The 26,064-nt window shown below is 38.8% G+C and overlaps 1 protein-coding gene across 1 annotated transcript; it reads right to left on the bottom strand.

Annotated features, from left to right (window-relative positions):
* Positions 1 to 905: 905 nt before the first annotated feature.
* ddx19a (DEAD-box helicase 19a) lies at positions 906 to 22,924 on the bottom strand. The gene is made up of 11 exons (XM_061734697.1): positions 22,780 to 22,924; positions 21,309 to 21,372; positions 21,036 to 21,222; positions 20,855 to 20,947; positions 6,318 to 6,420; positions 6,116 to 6,230; positions 5,048 to 5,225; positions 4,722 to 4,959; positions 1,659 to 1,821; positions 1,389 to 1,580; positions 906 to 1,302 (listed from the first exon to the last, which is right to left on the bottom strand). The coding sequence occupies exons 1-11, from the start codon at positions 22,840 to 22,842 to the stop codon at positions 1,241 to 1,243; spliced, it is 1,458 nt and encodes a 485-aa protein (XP_061590681.1). The 5' UTR covers positions 22,843 to 22,924; the 3' UTR covers positions 906 to 1,240.
* Between the last annotated feature and the right edge of the window lie 3,140 nt (positions 22,925 to 26,064).

The raw sequence follows: 26,064 nt of genomic DNA, 5'->3' as shown, positions 1-26,064 counted from the left end.
AACCTGCACAAGCCAACTCCTGCAGCAGCTTGCTGCTCGCCATAAGAACGCCGTGTGGTCGGAGGTTCCATGAGCACTTTGGTCCTGCAGACACCCTGCTGGCGGTGAAGGTCCTGGCCGAGGCCGGGTCTGGTTACAGTTCTGGCTTTGGACAGGTTTGCATCGAGACCATGGACGTCCCACGCAGGACCTTCACCAACCTGGACATGACTCTGGAACAGTGTGGCATCCTGAACAAATCTGTCCTGTGCATCTCTCACGAGGAGCACGTAGAACAGTAGAGACATTAAATGATTTGTTGAACTCTGGATTAGTTTATTGAATATTGGGGGTTATTGGGTTATTGAATATTAATATTAATATGTATGACTTAACTTTGATCACTCATGACAGGATACTTAAAAAAGGCATAGTGGTCATGTTTGGTGCTTATCACAAGACAAATTCAGGGTTCCTACACATTTTTCAAGGTCAAATTCAAGCACTTTTCAAGCACTTTCAAGGGTCATTTTCAAAATATTCAAGCACCTTATCTCTGGGGTAAAATATCTACAGGAATATATATACTCATTATTTATCACAATTATGTACACAATTATGTTTATCACAATTATGTACATTGTATCACGCTGTAAACTTCTAGTTATGTTTCATCTTACTGATTTTATTTTTCCTTGTAATAACTAAACTATACAGTCTGATCCCAATTTTGTGAAAGACACAGTTATAATTTCAAGCACTTTTCCGGCCTTGAAAACACAACATTGAAATTCAGGCACTTTCAAGGATTTCAAGGACCCGTAGGAATCCTGCACTCATGACAGGATACTTAAAAAAGGCATACTGGTCATGTTTGGTGCTTATCACAAGACAAATTGATAAAAAAAAAAAAAAGAAAAGAAAGATAAATAGCATTTTTTTATTTTCATTTAAACATTTCTGGACATCATTCACACGTTAATGAATGGATTCATGCATTGAATGAAATTAAACACTCAAAACAAAGTGCAACACCGAGTGTTCAATATGGGCTCTGAACACAAAAAGTAACTTGTCAATATTCAACACAAATGAAATCTGAGAAGATTTGGCACAAATAGTTGCCGGAAAATGAACACTGCAAACCAAACTGTTCATGCATCTTTAAAACAAGAAAAAGCAAACAAACTATCAAAGGAACTCAAAGTCCCATGAACGGCAACATGCCCAACTGCATCAAGTAGTGCAAACAGCAAAGAATTCAGCTCAACATCTTCTCCATTTCCTCCAGATTGCTCGTGTCAAGTTTTACGATGTCCCTTTCTGGATGGAAGAAACAAAAAAGTTAGAATCTGACCTGCATTCATTTTTTATATGATCAAATTCATACAAAAAAAAGGATGAAATACCAAAATGCTGCTGAATTTGCTTGATAATCTCCATGCCGTGTACGCTGTCAATCATGTTGACGGCAAATCCTCGTCTGCCAAAGCGACCGGTGCGGCCGATCCGGTGCAGGTACGTCTCGTTATCGGCCTCCCCTCGCGTGTCCACGGGGAGGTCAAAGTTGACCACGAGGGAAACCTGCTCCACGTCAATACCTGTGATCAACACAAGAGCAGATAGATGCTGACCTGTTCACACTGACCTCATGGAATAATAAAAGGCTGGTCTCCGACCTCTGGAGCAGACGTTGGTGGTCACCAGCACTTTCTCTTTGCCCTCCCTGAAGCGGTCGATCACGGCTGCTCTCTGCTCCACCGTCATCTCTCCACTCAGCAGCGCCACCTGGTGGCCTTCTGCAATCAGGTGGGAGGAGAGCCAGGAAGCAATCTTGCGAGTCTGGATTAAAAAAAAAACAAAAGGGTGTCCACACACTGCAAGACCGTTCACAAAATTTGTCCCTCAATCCATCTGTTAAACTGCTCTTACGATAACAAAAAAACAATTAAAGCTGCAAGCAGCGATGAACAGCCCTCCACCCTTGTGCACGTTCAGGCTGCAGTGGAAGCTTGTATGACTTGATGTAGATTCTTCAGACCTGGACATTTAGTGGATGAAACCACCCACGACTCTCTATATCAAACCATTCAAAAGTTATGGCAGAAAGTAGGAACTATCAAATATGGACCTACAGATGAAGGGGTGTGTGCGCTTTTTGGCGTCTAGCGTCACCACCGTAACGCTTTTGACTGAGAAAAGTAAAGCGTCGTCGCAGGATGGAGACGTACATTTTGATGTATAACACACCTGGGTGCACGTTACGGTTCGGACGAAGAAACGGCCGAAGGAATGGCATAAATTGCGCCAAAATTACACGATTAATTCAAAATGGCCGACTTCCTGTTGGGTTTGGGCCATGGCGCCAAGAGACTTTTCTTTAAGTTGCAACATGATACAGGTGTGTAGTGTTTTTCGTGCATGTACGTCAAACCGTATTGTGGGGCTTGAGGTACAAAGTTTTCTAGGGGGCGCTGTTGAGCCATTAGGCCACGCCCATTAATGCAAACCATTAAATATCACATTTTTCACCAGGCCTGGCTTGGTGCAAAATTTGGTGACTTTTGGGGCAAGTTTAGGGGGAAAAAAGGCCCTCCTTTCATCAGAAAAATAAAAAGAAAGAAAACAAGGAAAAAAAAACCCTACACTGCCTTCGCACTGTCAGTGCTCGGGCCCTAATTATAAGCTTTTCCATAATTGCATGTAGAAATAATGCACCAAATCTGAAACTAGCTGGCCAGTTGGAGAACTAATAATTAAACCGCTTTTTGCTCATACGCTGGGTGTTAAAAATGACAGAATCTGAGGAAGTGAGATTCTCTTTTCTTTTCTCTTTTCTTCCTTGTGTTTTTCTTAGAATTGCAATTGTATAAAAAGGGTGTGAAAACAAGCCCTTCCAAGGCCTTACTACAGTTGTTAGACATAGCTGCACACAATTTCCATCACAGAAATGCTGAAAAGTTATAGTATAAATTACGATTTAAAAAAAACAAAAAAATCTAATCACAATTTAAAGACCAGTAGCCCTTCAAGGTTCATAGCCCATATTTTCTTGCAAAGCTCAATTTTATAAGTATGATGCAATGTAAGCAATGAGGAAAAATGGAATATTATCACATTAGGTTTTTAGTTGAATATTTAATATTCAAATGTGAGGTGCTATTGCTGAAAATATAATTGGACCCTGATGATCACAGCTTTCTGTTTGTTTTTCTTTCTTGTAGCAGCATAACCGATACTTGTACCGTATTTTCTGCACTATGAGGTGCACTTATTTCTAAAACATCAGCAGTGTGCCCTATAATCACATGTACCTTATGCATGAATTTTGTTGTGCTTACTGACCTGGAATAAACTTTATGTTACACTGAGCTCAAAAATCTGTCAAAATGTTTTAGTGTGACTTTAGTAGTGACGAAGCTGCTCAGCTTGACTGACGGTCGGGTATTAAAGTCGGTCCTTGGTTGGATCCAGGTTACATCTGATAACTAATTGTGTGGCGCTGCAAGCGTCTATCATCCAACATCTAGTCAATGTTACCTTATTATAATTAGACGTCGAGCCAAAGTTAGGTTTATAGAGTAAACCCAGTTTTCAAATGTAAATCATAATCCAGTTACAATCAAATGTTGGAATACAACGTGGTTCCAACCTCACACTAACTTCATTTTTATTGGTGGATTTGTGTGTCGCTTTATACATGTTTTATCAAGCTTCTTATAACCCGGTGCGCCTAATGGTCTGCAAAATATGGTACTTCTTTTTCGTATTACCTCAGTCAAAGCCAGAGGTGGTAGTAACGAGTTACATTTACTCCATTACATTTACTTGAGTTTTGAATCACTATACTTTTTACTTTTACTTGAGTAGATTTGTGAAGAAGAAACTGTTCCTCTTACTCCGCTACATTAGGCTACGTTGAGCTGTTACTTTTCTTTTATCCCTTTTATCCACGTACGCGTCAATCTCATGACATCACTGGGTGATTCTTTGGGAAAAATGTTTGTTTTTGCATGTTTTGTCACATTTACACAGACTCAAACACACACACAGTTTCTATGAGTTCATGTTTGTTCTAGTTCTGCCTGGTTAAAAAAGAAAAGTACAAAGGCTTGAAATTTTGTGCTACTTGTGCTTAATTATTTTTTTTATTCTGTTATTATTTTATTATTTATTAAAGTACTTGAATTTACTTTAAGATTATTTTAATTTAAGCTATTTTTTATTCATTTTAATTTATTTTATTGATTTAATTTGCCTGAAGATGATTATTTTGTACTTTTGTCTGTTTGAATGGTTGTGTTAAAAAAATAAATCAGACGTTACTCAACAGTTACTCAGTACTTGAGTGGTTTTTTCACCAAGTACTTTTTTACTTTTACTCAAGTAATTATTTGGATGACTACTTTGTACTTCTACTTGAGTCATATTATTCTGATGTAACAGTACTTTTACTTGAGTACAATTTTTGGCTCCTCTACCCACCTCTGGTCAAAGCTTTAGACCAGTGGAACTGATAAACCAGCGGACTTCAGTGTCACAAATGCACTGGTTGGATAGAGAACTGCAACACATATGCATTAGGATCTCATCAACTGCAGCATACTGTAGTACCAAACTGTACTACGTATGGCAAAAATGCTACAAACTGCTTTATCTGACAGGTGATGGGAGAAAAAAGTCATTTCTAAATCACAATTTTTGTACAGGCCGCAGGTTAAAAAAAAAACAAGTCAACTTACATGGCAGAAAACCATGGCTTGTGCGATGGTGAGACACCCGTACAGATTACAGAGTGCCACGAACTTGTCCTCCTTTGCTTTGCAGAACACGTAGAACTGCTTGATCGTGTCCAGTGTCTCCTCTTCGCGCTTCAGTCTGATGATATTTGGGTCGGGAACTACCTGCTCTGCAAACTTCCACACCGAGTCCTCAAAGGTTGCAGAGAAAAGCAGCATCTGACAGTCTTTATTCAGCTGTCTGCATCGGCGGAAAGACAATTAACATCAGGCAAGACGGCAGTGGTATACATCATTATGATCTTTAGGTTTCTCCGAGACAAACAAACCTGTGGATCCGGATGCTTTGGTCCCGGTGGCCCTGCGTGGCGATCATCACGTCAGCCTCATCCAGCACAAACATGGTTATCTTCTTAGGATCGATGATCTTGTACTTGATGCACCAGTAAAGGACCGTCCCTGGGGTTCCGATCACGATGTGCTGGTCCAGCATCATGCCGCGTGGGACTGAACACAATCACACAGCAATCATGGCAACTGGCTCTCTGATAACTAAAAATGACATTTTCCGTCAGAAGTAATTGCCTGCTCAAGTGTTTAGTAGTATAACGTGTGACTACTACTGGAATTGCTAATTATTGATCTAAAAAATAATTATTAATCTCTAGATAACCCATTTCGGTTTCGTTCTCATTTTATTTTCTTATTTAAAAAGGAGCATGAGGCTCCTTTTAAGAAATGAGACTCTCTAGCGCCCCCCTTCACCACGACGGCCGTCGGGGGTACTGCAGCCAACAGTGAAGCCGGCACGGGAGAACGGGGAGAACGTGCATGCAGCATCATGTGACGTCACATCTGCAGGACAGCGCGGGAAATTCGGCCCCACAATTGCAGCACATTTTGCAGCACACAGCCTGTTCAAGGCAACGGAGAGATACACTAGAGGGCTCATTCTTTTTGGTTTGGAACGCTTCATCTGACATTATTACTAGAAAACTTAAAACGTATATACAAATTTTATTCATAAATCCTGCCTCAATCCTGTCTCATGCTCCTTTAAGTTTACATTCATTGCACTACTACTACTTTTTTGTTATGTCACCATATTAGTATCTTTTTATTTTTATTTATTTACTATTTTTTTAAAATTTTATTATTATTTATTTTTTGCTATTCCCAAAGTAAAATTAATGATGATAACCGTGGGGGGAGGGATGGGGAGAGGTAAAAAAAAAAAAAAAAAGTATGTTCATCTGTTTTGCTCTGTATTGTGGAAACAATCTGCCAATAAAAACATATATATATATATATATATATATATATATATATATATATATATATATATATATATATATATATATATATATATATAAAAAGAAGTAATTGCCTGCTCTTACTTTGGTGCCCGCGAATGGCGTAGGCCAACTTCACATCCGGACAGAACTTCCCCATCTGCTCGATCACCTGACCGATCTGCAGCGCCAGCTCATATGTCGGGGCAATACAAAGGCACTGGAAGAAACACGGTGCATTGAGTCTTGATTCATGAAAACACATTTACAGTATGGTTTAAGGATGATCTGCAGATATTCCACTTACCTGAGTGAACTTGTTGGCGGGGTTTACGTGGCTGAGCATCGCCAGAGAGAAAGCAGCAGTTTTCCCTGTGCCAGACTGGGACTGGGCGATCAGATTCTGAGGTCTGGAAGCAAAACGACACAACGAAGAGTCAAGAGATCCAGCAAAGTTGTACATGCATTAGGGGAGTAACGATACACTAATCTCACGATACGGTACGATACACGATATTGAGGTCACGATAACGATACGATATTATAGCAGTATTTTTTTAACAACCTTGAATGAGGAACATATGACTGGAAAAAAATGTCTTTTATTTGAAAGACACACAATACAAAACAATGTTGTGCATTTGCCCTATTGTTCCAGTTTGTAATGCTTTATAACTGTTTAAGTTTTAAAGAGAAAGCCAGGCCAAACATTTTCCACAAACTGAACTAAAAGTAAATGTCAGGTTTGCATTATGATCTTCAGTTTCATACAAGTACAAATATTTACCCACAAACTGAATAGTTTCTCTGTATGATTTGACTTTTTTCTTTTCCAGAAATTAAAACAACTAAAATTAAATAAATAAATAAAAGTAAATAAATACATACAATTTTACATCATAAAAAGATTGATTCATGCTCACCTCATAAGTGTAAGAGGAGATTTATTTTTGTTAAGGTTATTTTGGTAATTCAGGGTTCATTATTTTATAAATATATTCTTTATATTCTGATGTAAATCAGAGACTATAATGACACTAGTCAGTTTATCTAGTGACTGACGCCGTCACTGACTTCACCTCCCAAAAATTGTAACTACTCTTCAAGGCGACACAGACCAAATGCAGACCGAGAGGGCTGTGATTGGTTCGCTTGGAAGCAACGCATTTCCGGTTTCCGGTTTGAAGCAGTCGTGAACTTTCAGTGCTCTTTTCTTCGTGTATGTGTGATTTTTTTGTTTTTTTGCACAATAGTTGTCCTTATCTCTTTGATTCACTGTGACCGGAAAAAGTCGGATAAACCATTCAGGACGACGTGTGCTCTGCGTTGGTTTGACACAGAACCATAATTCAGGCTTAAGATGCATTTTATTTGGAGTGTTGAAAGCACCTTTTTGTGGGAAAGTGTGTAAAAAAGACAAACATGTTACACAGGTAAGAGTAATGCATGTCAGAGACGAAACAATCTGTCATTTTCCTGTTTGATGATTAGTCAAATGTTCCTGCTCCAGTGCCGGTGGCAGCTGTTGCAGGGCCCGGGCCACACGGCAGCTTTATTTGCACCTTTGTGGGATAGTGTTTTGTTTTTCTGTTAAGTTTTTTTGTTGTTTTTTTTTTGTGTAAAGCCCTGGTTTGGGTTATTTCTGCTTGACTAATTTCTGCTGGTAATTAGCACCTTTTTGATGAGTAGCCATGGCAAAAGGAAAGTTGTTTACACGAGAGGGGGTTGACATATCTTTCCAAAGTCCTACTCATTTAAACACACAACATACCACATATATATTTATATAATAACTCTTCACCCATAGGCAGATTATCTTCTAGGCTCGGATATATGAACAGCCTTTTGTGTATAACCCAGGTCATCTATACCACCTCATCAAGGGTGAGCTTCCTCAGGAGAAACAAACCAAAAAAAAAGTTAGCCCCTTAAATGAAAAGGTTCTGGTGACTTTTGTGGAAATAAATGGATTCAGACCTGAGATGAACAAACCCCATGTGAGCCTATATTACAGTAGGATGTTTGTGCAGTAATCCCCCCCCTAGTTCCTTACCTGCTACTGCTCTTACAGCATACTACAACAATACCAAGAAAGGCCAGTAGGGGGCAATAGTACCTCAAACTAAACTAAGATTTGAATAGTAGCCTAACCATTTACTAAAGAACATGGATTGGTTTGTTTTTAAAACAAAAGTACAAATTAAATCTGCAAGCAGCGATGAACGGTCCTCCACCCTTGTGCACGTTCAGGCTGCAGTGGAAGCTTGTATGACTTGATGTAGATTCTTCAGAACTGGACATTTAGCGGATGAAACCACCCACAACTCTCTATATCAAACCATTCAAAAGTTATGGAAGAAAGTAGGAATTATCAAATATGGACCAATCAGAAGAAGGGGCGGGGCTAATTTGCAGCAATTATGTTCAAGGACTCAAAACCGAGTCAGATGACACCACCCACGACTCTCTGTATCAAACCATTCAAAAGTTATGGCAGAAAGTAGGAACTATCAGATATGGACAAATCAGATGAAGGGGGGGTGCGCTTTTTGGCGTCTATCGTCGCCATGGTAACGCTTTTGACTGAGAAAAGTAATGCGCATCGTTGCAGGATGGAGACTCACATTTTGATGTATAACACACCTGGGTGCACGTTACGGTTCGGGGGAAGAAACGGCCGAAGGAATGGCATAAATTGCGCCAAAATTACATGATTAATTCAAAATGGCCGACTTCCTGTTGGGTTTCGGCCATGGCACCAAGAGACCTTTCTTTAAGTTGCGACATGATACAGGTGTGTATCGATTTTCGTGCATGTACGTTAAACCGTATTGTGGGGCTTGAGGCACAAAGTTTTCTAGGGGGCGCTGTTGAGCCATTAGGCCACGCCCATTAATGCAAACCATTAAATATCACATTTTTCACCAGGCCTGGCTTGGTGCAGAATTTGGTGACTTTTGGGGCACGTTTAGGGGGAAGAAAGACCCTCATTTCGTCAGAAGAAAAACGAGAACATCTCCTACAGATACAACAGGGCCGTCGCACTGTCAGTGCTCGGGCCCTAAATATGCAGCATTTACTTCAAATACAGTTTTAGAACCATTACAGTGCAACTATGAAGTGTGGTAATACTGTAATCCTAACATGTCTCTAAAACAACTAAAAGTTAAGCAAATTATAAGACATGAAAATAGAACATAAAAATAACAAATGTAAACTAACTAACACACAAAAAAATACCATAATTTACTTCAGAAAACTACCACCCAATTCAATTATCAATAATAACATCTTATAATTAAAGTGCTGGAAAAAGTACTGAAATACAAAAAAAATAGACAATGAGAACTACATAGAAAGTAAGATAGCTTGCACGCTGCCTGGCTTTGGAGAGGTGTGTGAGGGACATTCTATCCTCCACTAATTTCTTACATTAACTGATAAGTGGATGAGTGATGGATGAGTGATGGTAAATGACAGATCCCGCCCAGCAATGAAGGAGCTGTGAATTAAAGCCCATAACTGGTGAGTGAGGGTGGGATGTCTGCCGTGGCTGCTGTCCCCGGCAGGAACATCTGCTTTATGACCGGGATCTGAGTCAGACCATCACAGCACTGTTTCCAACTAGTTCCAGACATCAGCCTGCTCCTGCACAGAGTGCAAAATCACAAGCTCTGGTTGCCAGAGCTTTTGTCACCAACTCCCAAAGGGTTTCCGATGGCTACCCAGCTCTTCTATCCGAGCCCAGGGCCACTGATGTCTTCCCCCGACTTCAGAAACTTCAAGTCCTTGCTGGGATTTACGGTGCGTGTAGTGAGTACGGGGAACACATTCCACCACATATGTGGTGCTTTTCCACTAGTACAGGGGTCGGCAACCCAAAATGTTGAAAGAGCCATATTGGATAAAAAACACAAAAAATAAATATGTCTGGAGCCGCAAAAAATGAAAAGTCTTGTATAAGCCTTAGAATGAAGGCAAATGGCGAAAGGCAAAATGTCGAGAAAAAAGTCGAAATTTTGAGAAAAAAGTCGAAATGTCGAAAAAGAAAGAAAGAGAAAAAAAGAAAGAGGAAAAGAGAAAAGAAGAAAAATAGAAAAAGACAAAAAAAGAAAAAAAAGGAAGAAAAAAAAGGAAAAATAAAAAAAGGAAAAAAAAAGAAGCATTTTTTGAAAAAGGCTCCAGGGAGCCACTAGGGCGGCTCTAGAGCCGCGGGTTGCCAACTCCTGCACTAGTACCTACTCAGCCTAGGGCTGGGCGATATATCGAGATTTTAATATATATCGATATATCGATATCGATATTTTCAAACGCGATATGGTACGAGACAATATCGTTTATATCGATTTAAATTTTTATTTATTTTTTTTAATGATTTTGATATAGCTTATTTTGTGACAAATTGACTTGAATGTTTTATTTGAGATTTGCACAAATCTTTTGTTATTTGCACAACTGTCAACCTCAGTGGAAAAGTCTGCCTGTTACTGTCTACATTGTATTAATTGCACAGTGTATTTGAATTTAATTGTCATGCAGGAAAGGGATATTTGTTTTATTTTATTTTATTCTATATATGCAGGCAGTTTATTTTTATTTCATTTGTTTTATACATTATGATATTGTGCAGACCTCTGTTAATAAAGGAACCTGTGTGACATTTGGCACGAGGCTTTGTATTAAAACTGACTGTTTTTTTAAGGGTTTGCCTCAGAAAAAATGAAGCTAACAGAGATGCTAACAGAGATGCTATGCTATAATGCTTTGGGGGAAACCCCAATTATGACACAGAAAAAATATCGATATATATCGAGTATCGCCATTCAGCTAGAAAATATCCAGATGTGACTTTTGGTTCATATCGCCCAGCCCTGCTCACGGCTCCAGCTGACTTTTCAGCAGCGCCGAGACAAACTAAAAAAAAAAGCATCGCCACTTGAAACTTCTCTCACCCTCATTTTTTAACTTGACATCAAACACAAGTCACAGACCCAGCAGCACATCTATCATCTCCTCCAGGTTCTACATCTTTAGTGTTGTCTTCTTCCTTTAGATCACACAATCAAATACGTCACAGCAGCTTCTCCAACCTCCTACTTCTGATCTGGGTATTGAAAAGAAACGAGGGCTGAGTAGGTTAGGGTTGCCACCTTTCAGAAATAGAAATAAGGAACACCCCGATTTCAGCAGCGCAGGCGCCAAAAAAAGGGACATCCCTAAAACTTCTAAACTGCATAGAAATGTATTTATTTTATATGAAAAAACAAAACGCTTTGATTTAAAATCTGAAGTGCTTTAATAGCATTGAACTTACATGACTGTACAGACAGACAACCATATAGCAACTGCATCCTATGCTACGTATGTCCACATCAGCCCAGATGTAGAATATAGCCTACAGGTGAAGAATATGGTGTAAAAGTTAATTTATTTCAATATTTCAACTTAAAAGGTGAAACTAATACATTACATAGTCTCATTACAGGCAAAGCAAGATATGTTAAGCCTTTATTTGTTATAATTTTGATGATTGAATTGTTTATTGATTTCATAATATATTCTAATTTTTTGAGATTTTTTTATTTGAGATTTTCATAAACTGAGTCATAATCACCAAAATGTGCATGTAGTGGGAAATAATATATTTGTTTCACCGTAAGTTGATTTTACTACAAATGAAGTTTTGCAATATATTAAAATGTTCCGACTTTCACCTGTATATTATGACATAAGTAAATGAGAGCATAATATATGTCCGTATTGGTTCAATACGGAACGCAACTCTTAATTCCCAATTACGGAACAATTCCGTATTTCAAGGGACGGGTAGCAACCCTAGAGTAGGTACTAGTGGAAAAGTGCCAATGGAGCGAGTGCTGGATCTGAATCAGTTTTTCAAGACCTGCCCCCTTCCTGTTTCTGATTGGCTAGTAGGAGAGTGACACCTCGTTGAGATCAGTTACATCCCTGATGGGGTTTTTAAATCGCAGTCACGCTGGTTCCCCGGAGATCCGGCGTGAAACAGGAATATTATCAGCCATTAAAGAATACCCCAATTCCAGGTGAGTTATAGAGGAAAAGTCAATGAGGCAAAAAATGATCTAGAAGGAAGACTAACTTTTTTTCCCCATCCCTTGATCACCGTGGTGAGTGTGGGGTCAGTGGGAGCTCATGGACAGGAGGATCACAAATAAAGATTTACGTTGTTGTTATAAGTGGCTTCCCTTTCTTATATTCTTCCACACTCTCCAGTCTCTGCCCCCCTCTCTCTTTCTTCTTCCTTTTTAGTTGTTTACTTTTTCTTTTTTTTCTTTTTTATTCATCTATTCAATTTTATTTGTATAGCGTCTAATACAACAACAGTTGTCTCTAGACGCTTTCCAGAGACCCAGAAACATGATTTCTCTATTTTTTTTATGTATTTTTTAATTTATACTGTGTAGCTTTAATACTTAATTATTACTTAAAATAATTTTCAGTTATTTATCGTTATTAATATCATTTTTGTTGAATTGTGTAATGTCAAGAAAAACATCCTAGGAGGTCGACTGTATATCTTTTTCTCATTCCATCGAGATGCACAGTATTGTTATGGTGTCAAATATCTATATCTATATATATATTGGAGATCACCATACAGAAATTATATGATACTCAATGTAAATGGGTAATTGATTCCTGTTCTACTGTGCCTTACCCCCTTATAAAAATATTTAAATAAAAAAAAGGTTTATGTTTTTCTCCAGGACATGGCAGTGGATCACAATCTTCAGTATTTGTCTTCATGGACTGTGGACGGTACCGGCAGGAAAGGACACGTTGCTGTCGTGTTGAACTGCTGGATGTGACTTAATGTCCATGTTGTCTTCTGAGAGAATCCACCTGCCAATGCTGCACGTGACGTCAGCTCGGTTGTTGCCAAGCTACTGGCATGACACTGGAGATCTCTGTAGACTTCCCTCTCATCTCATCTCACTCAGAAACTTCTTGGTTTCACCTGAGGTTTATTTTAAGTCTTTCTTTAACCTCTTCCCAATGAGTATCCCTGGTAGAGATGAAGCAGAGATCACCCTAGCCATTTTTAAATCACATACAGCACCTACTGAAGGGGGAAATGATAGACTTTCAGCCAATGAGGACTATTTAGACAAAACAAGAAAGAATTTAAACAGAGCAGCTCAGTGAACCCACTGCTAAAAATGGACAATGCAGCGTGCAACAGAACAGCAGCAGTAAAGCAGCTGCTAAATTCCACAAACAAAAGACCGCTATCATGTGAACGCTGGGACTCCACACCGGGCTTTTCACCGGGGAGCCGTCCAACTGTGGGGTATCCGCTTTTAAAAACACACAGCCTACATTTCTTAACTCAACTGCCTGAAATATTTTAACTTTCAAAGTTCAGTAGTAGGGCTAGACGCTACAACATAAAATATAACTTGTGTATGTAAGATGAGCTTATACATTTAGGAAATCCTCTTCATCCTGCTCTGCCCGTAGCAGCAACGTGGACACAGACACCAGACCTGCAGATTGGTCTTTATACACTCATCGGCCCGTTTATCAGGTACACCTTGCTAGTACCGGGTTGACCCCCTTTTGCCTTCAGAACTGCCTTAATCCTTTGCGACATAGACTGTGTTTCCATGCATCAATAATCAATAACCCTTTTAAAACCCCAATATTGACAATAACCCGAATTTGCACTGCCATGTAAACACCAATAACCCCTTTGAATAACCCAATATTCAGGTTTTTAAAACCCGAATATGAGCCCTGGGTTACTCCTTTTAAAACCTGAATATTGGGTCATGTAAACACCAAACGGAATATCCCCATCAAACGGAACAGGAATTTGTTTTCTGCACATGCTCTATTCACAAGGAATCCTGGTCTTTTGAGTCCAGGAAGTTCTTATAAACACGGAGAAACCAAGACCAGGAGGAGACTAATCACTTCATAAATGTAATGAAGGATATGAACATTTCTGCATTTGTAGACGGTAGAAAGTACTGGGATAGAAGATTTACAAGAAGTTGCGCGAAGCAGCATTTGTTTTGAATTTGGATACAGGAAGAAGAAGCAGAAATGACGGTAATTGCGTCATGATGTTCTCCGTGCGTCGCTGGTTTGATCCAGATATCCTAATGATTAATCACCATGTAAACGGAATATTCTGAATGTTTCAGTAACCGGAATATTAGCAATAACTCAAATTTTGACTGCATGTAAACATAGTCATAGATTCAACAAGGTACTGGAAACATTCTTAAGAGAATTTGGTCCTTACACCGTGTCATAACTGCATGCGATGCGAGCGTCAGCGACAAAATCAATTCCATTGCTTTATTTTCTATTGGACTGTCCTAACTGCTGTTTTGAGCTGAACATTTGTCGGACGCCCTGCTTCTATTTTCTTCCTGCTGCTCGTGTTGAAAGCCGGTTGAAAGCGCTGTAGGAAACAGTCATGATGAGGAACGGCTGATCCAGTTAGTTGAAATGAGAAGTTATCTCTATGATTCCTCCTCATTTCACTACAAAAACCTCAATAAAGTGGCAGCTGCTGGAGGGAGATGGACAGAGAGCTGGACGTTTCACAACTTATTATCTAAAGCTTGTGTCTTTTTCATTTACCTTAATGAGATATTCAGTCTCTGCTTAGCGAGAGACTGACCAATGGGAGTCGTGCTCGCTTCGTCTCGTCCGTTGACCTCGCTGAGCTGCAGATTCCAGCCAATCAGCGCGTCGCGAGGGGCTGCCACTTTAGGAGCGCACGTGCGGGTAGTGCGGTGAGTAAAAGAGTTTCAGCTGTCAATCAAAATAACGTGGGGGCCCATAACAGTTTCAGTGTTTCAGGACAGAGAGCGTCCGATGTCACGCAGTGCGACGCAATAGTCGGACACTCGCGTGCAGTTATGACACGGTGTTATTCACATGACAGCATCAGTTGCTGCAGATTTGTCTGCTGCATGATGTGAATCTCCCGTTCCACCACATCCCAAAGGTGCTCTATTGCAGTGTCTCCCAACCTGGGGTCCGGGCCCCCCCTGGGGGGGGCGCGAAACTTTGTCTGCTTTGAAATTATGCAGTTGTAAAAATTATATTTGAGAATGAGTCATTCATAAGACATTGTTAGGAATAATTTATGAATGTCTTGAATATTTTTTGTGTTTTTTTATACACTGGTAACAAACACAGGAAATGATTTAATTCCTTATTATTGTATCATTACTCAAAATGTAATCTACTCCGACAGGTTGTTAATGGAAAAATGTTGGTCTCATATTAAAAGAGACTTTTTTCAGAAATATTTTTATGTCCTTTTATGTCCTTTTGTGCGTATTTTATACATTGGAGAAAAACAAAGTCATATGTATATAGAGTAAACCAAAGAGAAATGTATCAAAAAACATAATTAATGTTTATTTTTTTCAATTAAAGACTATTTTGGTGCCAGTGTACGGGCTGGGGGGCCTGGCTGGTCTTAGACACAAGTAGGGGGGAAACAAGGAAAAAAGGTTGGGAACCACTGCTCTATTGGACTGAGATCTGGTGACTGTGGAGGCCGTTTGAGTTCAGTAGAAGAACTAAAAGACATTTTAGTTTTAAATGTTTTTGTTTTTTCCTGAGATATGGCCTTGTGCAACCTCCCACAGATACTACACAAGGAGGCACATAGCACTCACACCAACTGAAACATCTCAAAAACAGTTGCAGTATATTTGAAAATAACAAACACTAATATATTTACTCATATATCGTTCAAAAAAAAAAAAAAAAAAAAAAAAAAAGATATTTTGATACCTCAAAAATCTCAATAGTACAAGTAAGCATGACAGCGCCAAAATGGTCAATTAGGAAGTTTGTCAAAACAGTCTTCTAAAAAATGTTTCACAACAGGAAAATCAATCTTGGTGCAGTAAATGGCGATCCATTATAAATTTTGTATAGAAAAAGAGTGTTTACATTTTTACTATGCATCTGAAGACTTTACATGTCATTTTGGCCATGTTCCATCTTCATTTATTAATATATATATATATATAAGGCCTAGTAATATGTATAGAGGGAATGAGCATGACGTCACAGATGGGACTTCACAGCAGGTTACGCCCACTGAGTGGCAGAAAGACTGAGTGGCAGCGTAAACTTTCAGTTTGAGCAACTTGAAAACATCTAAAATGGGAAAGAGCTGTTGTGTGATCGACTGTACTCATAGATTTAGCAAAAAAATCAGAGTTATCGTTTTACAGACTGCTGAAAAATAATCTTAAGAGAGACAAATGGATCGCTGCAAATCACAGAAACAACTGGATTCCAGGCACCGAAACGTGGATTTGCGGTTCCCATTTTGTATCAGGTAATGTTGGATTTTTGGGTAGCTAACGTTAAAACGGTCAAATCATAAAGTTCTTCATCACTGTAATTTCGCCAACAAATCCTGCTTTGAAGCAGGACCAAGCGTCAAGACTTTTGTAAGCCTTCAAGCTTTGCTTCGTGTATTTCCCCGGCGTAGAAATTAAGTACATATAAATATCAGGAAACTGGATTCGTGGACAAATATTAATGTCCATGGACCACTGGTTCTTGGTAACTGTACCAAATATTAATGTCCATGGACCACTGGTTCTTGGTAACTGTACCAAATATTAATGTCCATGGACCACTGGTTCTTGGTAACTGTACCAAATATTAATGTCCATGGACCACTGGTTCTTGGTAACTGTACCAAATATTAATGTCCAGGAACCACTGGTTCTTGGTAACTGTACCAAATATTAATGTCCATGGACCACTGGTTCTTGGGGTAACTGTACGGGTCACTGTCAAGTCCAACTGCCTTTAATTTAAACCCATAATCGGCTGTTATCCCGTCTTCTCCACTGCATCAATGCAGACCCTCTATTCATTCAGAGTTGGTGGTGGTAACTACATGAGTAGCCACTGGGGGAGATTGACAGAAATGTTAGGCCAATCCACACCTAACAACCACCACCGGATCCTTCGTACACATTCACACACAGTGATGCCCTCACTGGGGGCGAGGAGAAAGATCCTTTCGCCAACCCCACCCAGGGTGTGGGTGCTGAAGTCATGGGGGAACTAACACGCACTTCAGCGCCCACAGCGTCCCCGGCGGGAATCGAACCCAGGACCTTCTTGGCTCTGCGTTGTTGTAACGCGGAACCATAAATCAGCCTTCACCCGGTACATACATAGGTTTCTCTAAACATCTGTCCCCGCTACAGTTTTAACTAAAAGAAAATGTGCTCCAATACAGCAGGTCTCATAATTTTATTTTGAACACTGCCAAAACTCTAACTTAAAACGTAACTAGAACTTAAAATTTGCTTGACACAAATGACAGTATTATGGCTGCTGCTACTACTAATAGCCTTGAAGTGCACTTTATATTATATTCCTTGTGGTACAAAAATGTCTTTTTGTTACTTTTGTATCAAATAAATATTTGATTAAGGAATACATTAAAATGTCCTTTGTATTTTATATAAGCAAAAAAAATTATGTTTGTATATCAGATGGGGGAAAAACGCAGCTTATCAACTAATCGATGATCGATCGATAAGGTTATCAACTATCAATTAATGAAATAATCGATAATTTGCATCCCTACCTTCAATTACTGGATGACCCGCTTTACCATCTGAGCAGCTGCCGCAATTGCTTGCTAACGAGCAATTGAAAAAGGTGAAAATGATGTGGGGAATGTACAGTAGAAAGTGGTGCAAAGAAAGGAAAACCATAGCTCAACTAAACTGAATGTTAGTGTTGTGGTAGTCAGGCAAACCAATCAAAAGCAGCCAAATATAGACATATGGAAGTCAGGTAAGAATAACATTTAATTGCAATCTTTAGAAAAAGGATTACTGTTCAACTCTGATTAAAACTAAGAAAAGTTGGATTTCCGTTGTGTGGAGGAATCTGAATTGAATAAAGGGAGATGTGCCATACAGAATGATGCTGTGAAAATATTTAGCAAATTCAGTTGCCACGACAATAGGAAACACCATTAACTATTACCAACATCTAAAAGATTCAAACCTACTGATGACATTTCTACTAAGTCAATAAACCTGCCCATATTTCTGAGTGGTTGTGAACATAACAAAACAAAATGAATTATGATCCGTGATCAAGTAAGATGACCATGTGACCACAAATCAATCACGGCCGTCACTGAACATGTTATGGAAGACTTTCAGTTGAAGAGTTGCTGAATTGAAAAGGCCGATGTGGTAAAGCCCCAAAACATGTTGGAAATCTTATGCAGAGTGAATACTGAATTTGAGCATGATAATTGGAAGTTATATGACAATGTGATTTCCAAAAAATACAAAAATGTATGTAAAAAAACCCCCCAAAAAAAACAAAACTGCATTAGATATTTCCCCTCATATCATCCAGCCCTATTGGACAGTTACATTAACTAGGTTTGGTAGTCTAGTGGCTACAGAGGTTCAAGCCCCGGAACGGTAACCAAAATGAACCACCTTGGGCCCCTGAGCAAGGCATTAACCCTAATTGCTCCATGGTGTGTGTGTCTCAGATGTAAGTCGCTTTTGGATAAAAGCGTCTGCAATATCTGTGCAATATATGTGCAATATCTGGCTACCTCATACACATTCTACCTGCTTTTTGCACTGTTTTTCTTTCTTTCCCGTAGTGCACTACTTTTTATTTTTCATTCCAATGTATATACTGTTTATATTTGTAATCATATATTTTTTTACCCTTTCCCTCCATGTGTGTGTTGAGTGGACTGCTGCTGCACAGAGTGAATTTCCCCACTGAGGGAGAAATAAAGGAGCGTTAGCATTCTGCTCCCAAAACTTGGGTAATTTGAGAGAAACTGCATTTGTTGCCATGTTGCTGTCTGTCCAGTTAACTCTGGAAACGTCCAAAGAAAATCGAGGTCACCAATGTAGGAGTTTTGGAACAAAAGAGCTGATGAACGCTTTTTGTGGACGAAGGAAAAACTTGTGTTGTTTATTTCCGTCTCTCCTTTCCACTCCTTTCCACTGCCGGAAGACTACAGAACACTAACTGGAAAGTCATCATCATCTTTAATAACGGCTAGATTCTTGTGAATTCTAACCCACTGAAACTACACAGTGTCCTGCTAGTGAGTGGCCACTACAACCTTATCTTATCTCTTAGGCCCCACGTAGCAAAAACCGGTGGTGTTTTCATGCGTTTTGGCCATTCGTTTACACGAAAACGAAGCTCAAAGTCACCAAAAACCATAATTTCTGAAAACTTTGGCCAAAGTAGAGATTTGCAAAAACTCCGTCTTCACGTTTGCTTGTAAACGGAGAGAAACGGACATTTAGGCTTCAGAACGTCACATTATGAGACAGAAACATCACCACACTGCAAAAACTCAAAATCTTAAGAATATTTGTCTTATTTCTGGTTAAAATGTTTAATTTTTATTAAAAAAAATTTCATTACACTTAAAACAAGACTCATCACTGGAAAAAAGTGAAAATTTACTTGAAACAGGTGAAAATTCTCAAATAAATTATTTATCTGGTGAGGACTCTTGTTTTAAGTGTAATGAGATTTTTTGACTAAAAATGAGATATTGTAACTAGAAATTAGACAAATATTCCTGGAGAGATTTTGAGTTTTAGCAGTGCAGCGTCATGTGTGCGACCCGTGTTTACAATTCGTTTGGCCACCGTCATATTTTCTTGTATTTTACCTGTTTTATATTATAACGTCACACTTAAAAGTCACTCCACTTCTCTGTCACTCCAAACGAAAGACTCTCGTTCATCTTGGAAGTAACTGGAAGTTACTCGTGTCATTTGTTGATGTTTTTTTCCAGGATTCTGATTGGCTAGCATGACTTTATCTTCTCGTTACACTGCCCCCTGTAGGTTTGGCTGCTCATAGCACCTTAACAGTATTTATGCAGGTTCATGTAAATGATGGTATTTTTCAAAACGTAGAGGGGGAAATATCCGTTTTTGTAAATACCCGGCTATGTGTAAATGTGGCCTTAGTAGTACTAGGTAAAACGTGTGGCATTGGTCCGTGTACTTCGCAGCCATCCGTTTTTTGTTTTGAAATGACAAAATAAAAATAGAGAAATAATCCAAAATAATCCGTTTCCCATCTTTTGTTTTGATAATAAAAAGCGGAAAACGGATTTTTATCCATTGATGTGTTTGAAAATCGAAATTGGGAATTAAAACAGCGAGTGGAAAACTCTTTTCTCTATTTCCTATTCGTTTCCAACGGGGGGGGGGGGCAGTATGTTAGAGTTCAATTTATGTTATTGATTGGACGCTGCTTTTTTTTTTTGATGCTGCAGCTGACTGGACTGTCACAACATCACTGCAGTTTCATGACGGAGTGAAGACAGATTACAGATTAAACTCATGTTTCACTCCCAGGTTTCATATTTGATTTATTTTCTGTTTCAACATTAAAAAAATCTAAAACTGTTAATTTTCAATCTGATCAACAAAAGAACCAGAAACAACTTTCTTCATTTATTACTGCGCATGTGCAATCCCCCCATTTGTCCAATCCTTGTTTTCAGTATCCTTGGAAACGAATAGGAAATAGAGAAAAGAGTTTTCCACTCGCTGTTTTAATTCCCAATTTCGATTTTCAAACACATCAATGAAATCGGATAACGGATAACGGATAATGGATAATGATCCGTTTTCAGTTTTTTATTATCAAAACAAAAGATGGGAAACGGATTATTTTGGATTATTTCTCTATTTTTATTTTGTCATTTCAAAACAAAAAACGGATGGCCGCGAAGTCCACGGACCGGCCTTACATGATAAGAGTGAAACTACTCACGGCTGTGCCAACATCATGGGTAAAGCATTCTCCTGGATGCGGGAGGGTCTGTTGAAGCCCATGCTGTACACTCCTTCCAGGAGCTGAGGTTTTCTAGGATGTTTGACAGAAATAACATTTCAGAAAAGGACAAACCTTCAATAAATAAATAAACAGATGCTCCCGTGTGTCCAGGACTGACAGGCGGAGCTCCTCGAAGGTCTTGACGGAGTACAGGGGGGATTTGGGGTCCCGCTGCAGCACCTCCACCTGGTTCATGTTCTTCACCAGCGAGCGGCGGATCAGCTTGTTGAGCAGCGACTGCTGGGCCACGTTGACCTGCTCGTCCCCCCCCTGGTCCCCCCTCTCCCCCGCCGCCACCACGTTGCCTGAAGGTGCAAACAACCTCATCAACGGACATGTCAGTCCACATGTTTTTATTATTCAAGAGCAGAAAAACTGATAAATAAATTACCATTTATATCTCCTGTCGCGTTTAGTTCACCACGGGGCCGATCCATTTTCTTGGAGAAGTCGAACTGTCCAGATACAGTAAAGTTAATGGCGTTATTTGTCACAAATCAATGATGGGCCAGATTAGGGTTGCCACCTTTCAGAGATAGAAATAAGGGACGCCCCAATTTCAGCAGCGATTTATGTCCCATAAAAGGGACATCCCCAAAACTTCTAAAATGCATAGAAATGCATTTATTTTATATGAAAAAATAAAATGCTTTGATTTAAAGTCTAAAGTGCTTTAATAGCATCGAACGTGCATGACTGTACAGACAGACAACCATACTAGCAACTGAAATATCCTCCTATGGTAAATATAAATATAGCTACAGGTGAAGGTCGGAAAATTAGAATATGCTGTAAAAGTTAATTTATTTCAATAATTCAACTTAAAAGGTGAAACTAATACATTACATAGTCTCATTACATGCAAGGCAAGATATAATAAAACCTTTATTTCTTATCATTTTGATGATTGGTGCATGATATGTTCAAGGCAAAAGGCAGAATATTGCTTAATTCAGAAAATAAGGACCATATGGGAAATTTGATTTTAAACATCCGTTTGCACAAACTACTTTAAAACAAATGTGTATTTAAGTATGTGGTGTAAAATTATGGAACTCCTTAACAATTGATTTAAAGGATTGTAAAAATATTTACCAGTTCAAGGAATTGTATAAAGACAACATAATCAGACAAATATGGATTTAACGGGTAAAATATCTTTTGTTGTTGGCGAGTTATTGTGTATTTTATTTATTTTTTTGAGAAAGGGGCTTGTAATATAAGGCTTTCTTCTTGTTGCCCCTTTTCGATCATGGAATGGTACATGTATGTGAACTACCATTTCCATGATACGGAATAAATAAAATTGAAATGAAATGAAATGATTGAATTGTTTATTGATTTCATAAAATATTCAAATTTTTTGATATTTTTTATTTGGGGTTTTCATAAAACTGTCATAATCATCAACATTATAACAAATAAAGGCTTGAAATATCTCACTTTGAATGTAGTGGGAAATAATATATTTGTTTCACCTTTAGTTGAATTTACTACGAATGAAGTTTTGCAATATATTCAAATTTTCAGCTGTATATTATGACATCAATAAATAAGAGCATAATATATGTCAGTATTGGTTCAATACGGAACGCAACTTTTAACTCTCAATTACGTAAAGATGGACGGGCGGCAACCCTGGGCCAGCATGATTTATGGTTCCGCGTTAAAACGACGCAGTCCCTACGCCGAAGGGTACGCGGCGACGCGCACCGTACGCGGCGTAGACTCTGCGTTGGTGTAACGCGGGACCATAAATCAGCCCTAACATTTGCGCTAACTCATCCAGCTAGTTAGTTGGTTAGTTAGTGCGTCCCTGGACACACAACTCCAGGACGGGACGGGACACCTGTTCAAATTACCTTCACGGAGGAAGCTCCCGCCTCTTGGACGTCAACTGCTCGCGCCCACGACTCTTTGGACATGTTTAAACCGTTAATAGTGCAGGTATTTGGGGTGAAGTGAACTTGCAGCAGCGGCGTGTCCCGGGGCGAGGATGGGCGCAACTCCGACCTGGACGCAGCTGGACCTGCTGCTGCCTTCACGGCCGTCCGAAATCTCAGTGTTTACATACATTTACACACACTGTTGATTTTTTTATTATTTTATGTATATTTAGTAACAAATTCAGCCACAAATAGATTTTTTTTCTTACATTGTATGACTGCATAGCTTAAAATGTGTACTTAAATTGTTGACTAGTTTTTTTAGCATAGTTTGTTTTTATTTCAAACAAAATAGAAACACTTGAACGAGCGTGTGATATGTTTACACACTTTATCTCGACTAACTTGAAAGGAGCACAGCATGTTCTCCTGATTTGCAGCTTGAACCTGCTGACACACCCGCACCAGAACAAGTGCATGGACTCCCACATGGCAGTTTATTTTATTAGGGCCCGAGCACTTACAGTGCGAAGGCCCTATTGTATCTGTAGGAATTTATTTTTTATTTTTTTTCCTTGTTTTTAGTATTATTTTTATTTTTCTGACGAAAGGGCCTTTTTTCCGCCTAAACAAGCCCCAAAAGTCACCAAATTTTGCACGCAAGCCAGGTCTGGTGAAAAGTTTGATATTTAAAGGTTTGCATTAATGAGCGTGGCCTAATGGCTCAACAGCGCCCCCTAGAAAACTTTGTGCCTCAATCCCCACAATACGGTTTGACGTACATGCACGAAAATCGGTACACACCTGTATCATGTCGCAACTTAAAGAAAAGTCTCTTGGCGCCATGGCCGAAACCAAACAGGAAGTCGGCCATTTTGAATTAATCCTGTCATTTTGGCACAATTTATGCCATTTCTTCGGCCGCTTCTTCGCCCGAACCGTAACGTGCACCCAGGTGTGTTATACATCAAAATGTGCGTCTCCGTCCTGCGACGACGCGCATTACTTTTCTCTGTCAAAAGTGTTACCGTGGCGATGCTAGACACCAAAAAGCGCGCCCCCCCTTCATCTGATTGGTCCATATTTGATAGTTCCTACTTTCTGCCATAACCTTTGAATGGTTTGACGTAAAGACTTGTGGGTGGTGTCATCGGACTCGGTATTGAGTACGTGACCTTCATTGGCATGAATTAGCCCCGCCCCTTCTTCTGATTGGTTGATATTTTATAATCTCTATTTTCTGCCATAACTTTTGAATGGTTTGATACAGAGAGTCGTGGGTGGTTTCATCCACTAAATGTCCAGGTCTGAAGAATCTACATCAAGTCATACAAGCTTCCACTGCAGCCTGAACGTGCACAAGGGTGGAGGACCGTTCATCGCTGCTTGCAGCTTTAATTTTATTGTTGAAGCTGCAATGAACAATGTTGCAATGCAATGAATTGTATGTCTTATAAGATATGCATTTGCAGTTTTAGAGTTCCATGGCACTGCATTTAATCTTTTTTTTTTTTATTCAAACAGGTTAAAACCAAAAATAATCAGAATACATAAAATGTATACACCAAAAAAAACATAAGCAAAACAAAGAAAATTAAAGAGACAAATCTATATGTAGATAAATATTTTTTTCTGTAGGAAAGTGTGTAGGATGAAGATGAAGTCCTACCCCTTTTAATGTTCAGTTTTTACAATTTCTTCATTTCACAGAACTCCAAAAGAAAAGCATAAAAGAGAAAGAAAAGGGGGTTCAGCTGAGCAAGGCACTTTGGTCATTGGCTGTCAGTTCATTTCCATTTTGTATCCATTAAGAGTATTGATTTTAAAGATTTGTTTAAACTTACTTTTTGCAGTTGTTCCACAGATTAACTCCCATCACTGATACACAATGGGTTTTGATGTTTGTTCGTACATGCTGTTTTTTGAAATGACATATTCCCCTGAGATTGTGTTTATTTTATTTTATTTGAAACAACTTCTGGATGTCTTGTGGCAACTGATGCTGATTTTCTTTGTGCATGATTTGTATAGTTTTGAAGTCGACCAGATCCTTCAATTTGAGTGTTCTCAGTTCTCAGGTATAGAACATGGATAGATGGACCAGAATTGTCGCAGTTTGCATGTGTGAGAGGAGAAACAGTAAAAAAAAATGTATTTGAAGCATAGCAGATATCCAGCAGATATATAACCAGTTTTTCTTTTTCTGCAGATAAAAAATGCATTGGATTCTTTGACTATTTCACAAATTCCTGGTTGATTTTTAGCACTCTCAAATGTTGATTTATTTCATCATCAGCTAAGCAAAAGCTTCAGATTTTGAGGTTTGAAGGATATTTTCATTATTATTTATTACACAATAAAGATATATACAATGTGAAGAGATAATTACTTTATCTTAATTCACAAAGTTGCTTATTCTTTAATCTCCAATTCCTGCAGCTAAATGCAGTGTTTCATATGGGAAAATACAGGCATTTCAGCTTCATAAAAATGCATGAACTCTTCACAGGAACAGGAGTAACAGAATGCTAAAAATCTTGACTTACTGTTAGTCCACTAAAAACAATGTGTCTGTCATTTAAGGACATTTCAGGCCAAAGATTTGGAAGCAAACTTTCATCTTTCAGCCTCTCAGTTGTGAGTAATTGCTTCTTTTTCTTCCTGATGATCCTGGACTCAGTTTTGAGGTTCAGACTTTCTGTAGGCAGAATAGGTGTTACTTTAGGCAAGCATAAAAGTTTACTTTCTGACATTATCAAAAGAGCAAACTGAGGAAATAAGAGACCAGAGGTGTCTTCAGTATTCACATTCATTACTCAGGTAGAAGTATAGATACTAGAGTTTAAAAATACTCCTGTAGAAGTTGAAGTATCAACTTGAGTTTTTTACTCAAGTAAAAGTATAAAAGTACTGGTTTCAAAACTACTTAAAGTATAAAAATAAAAGTAATGTAAGGGGGAAAAAAGCCATTAAGGACAAAAGCCATTGAAAATGATGCATCTTAGTATAATGTAAATATATTAAAGAAGCATATATGTGTACTATTGAGCATTAACATGTGTTTCAGAGAGCAGGAGATATGATGACTAGTTGCCTATAAGTATTGTAATGGTGCAAAAAGTCAAACTTCAGACGCATGTTATCATTTATCCTAACCTTTATTGGAATGTACATCCAAGTTTAGTTGCAGGAATCTGAGGGAACGGATGTAAGAACAAAACTGGACAAGAACATCTGAAACAACCACAACCAAATTCACTC

This window comes from Cololabis saira, chromosome 12 (assembly GCF_033807715.1).
Source record: "Cololabis saira isolate AMF1-May2022 chromosome 12, fColSai1.1, whole genome shotgun sequence".
Classification (NCBI taxonomy): Eukaryota; Metazoa; Chordata; class Actinopteri; order Beloniformes; family Belonidae; genus Cololabis; species Cololabis saira.
This window is presented reverse-complemented; position numbering and strand designations above follow the sequence as displayed.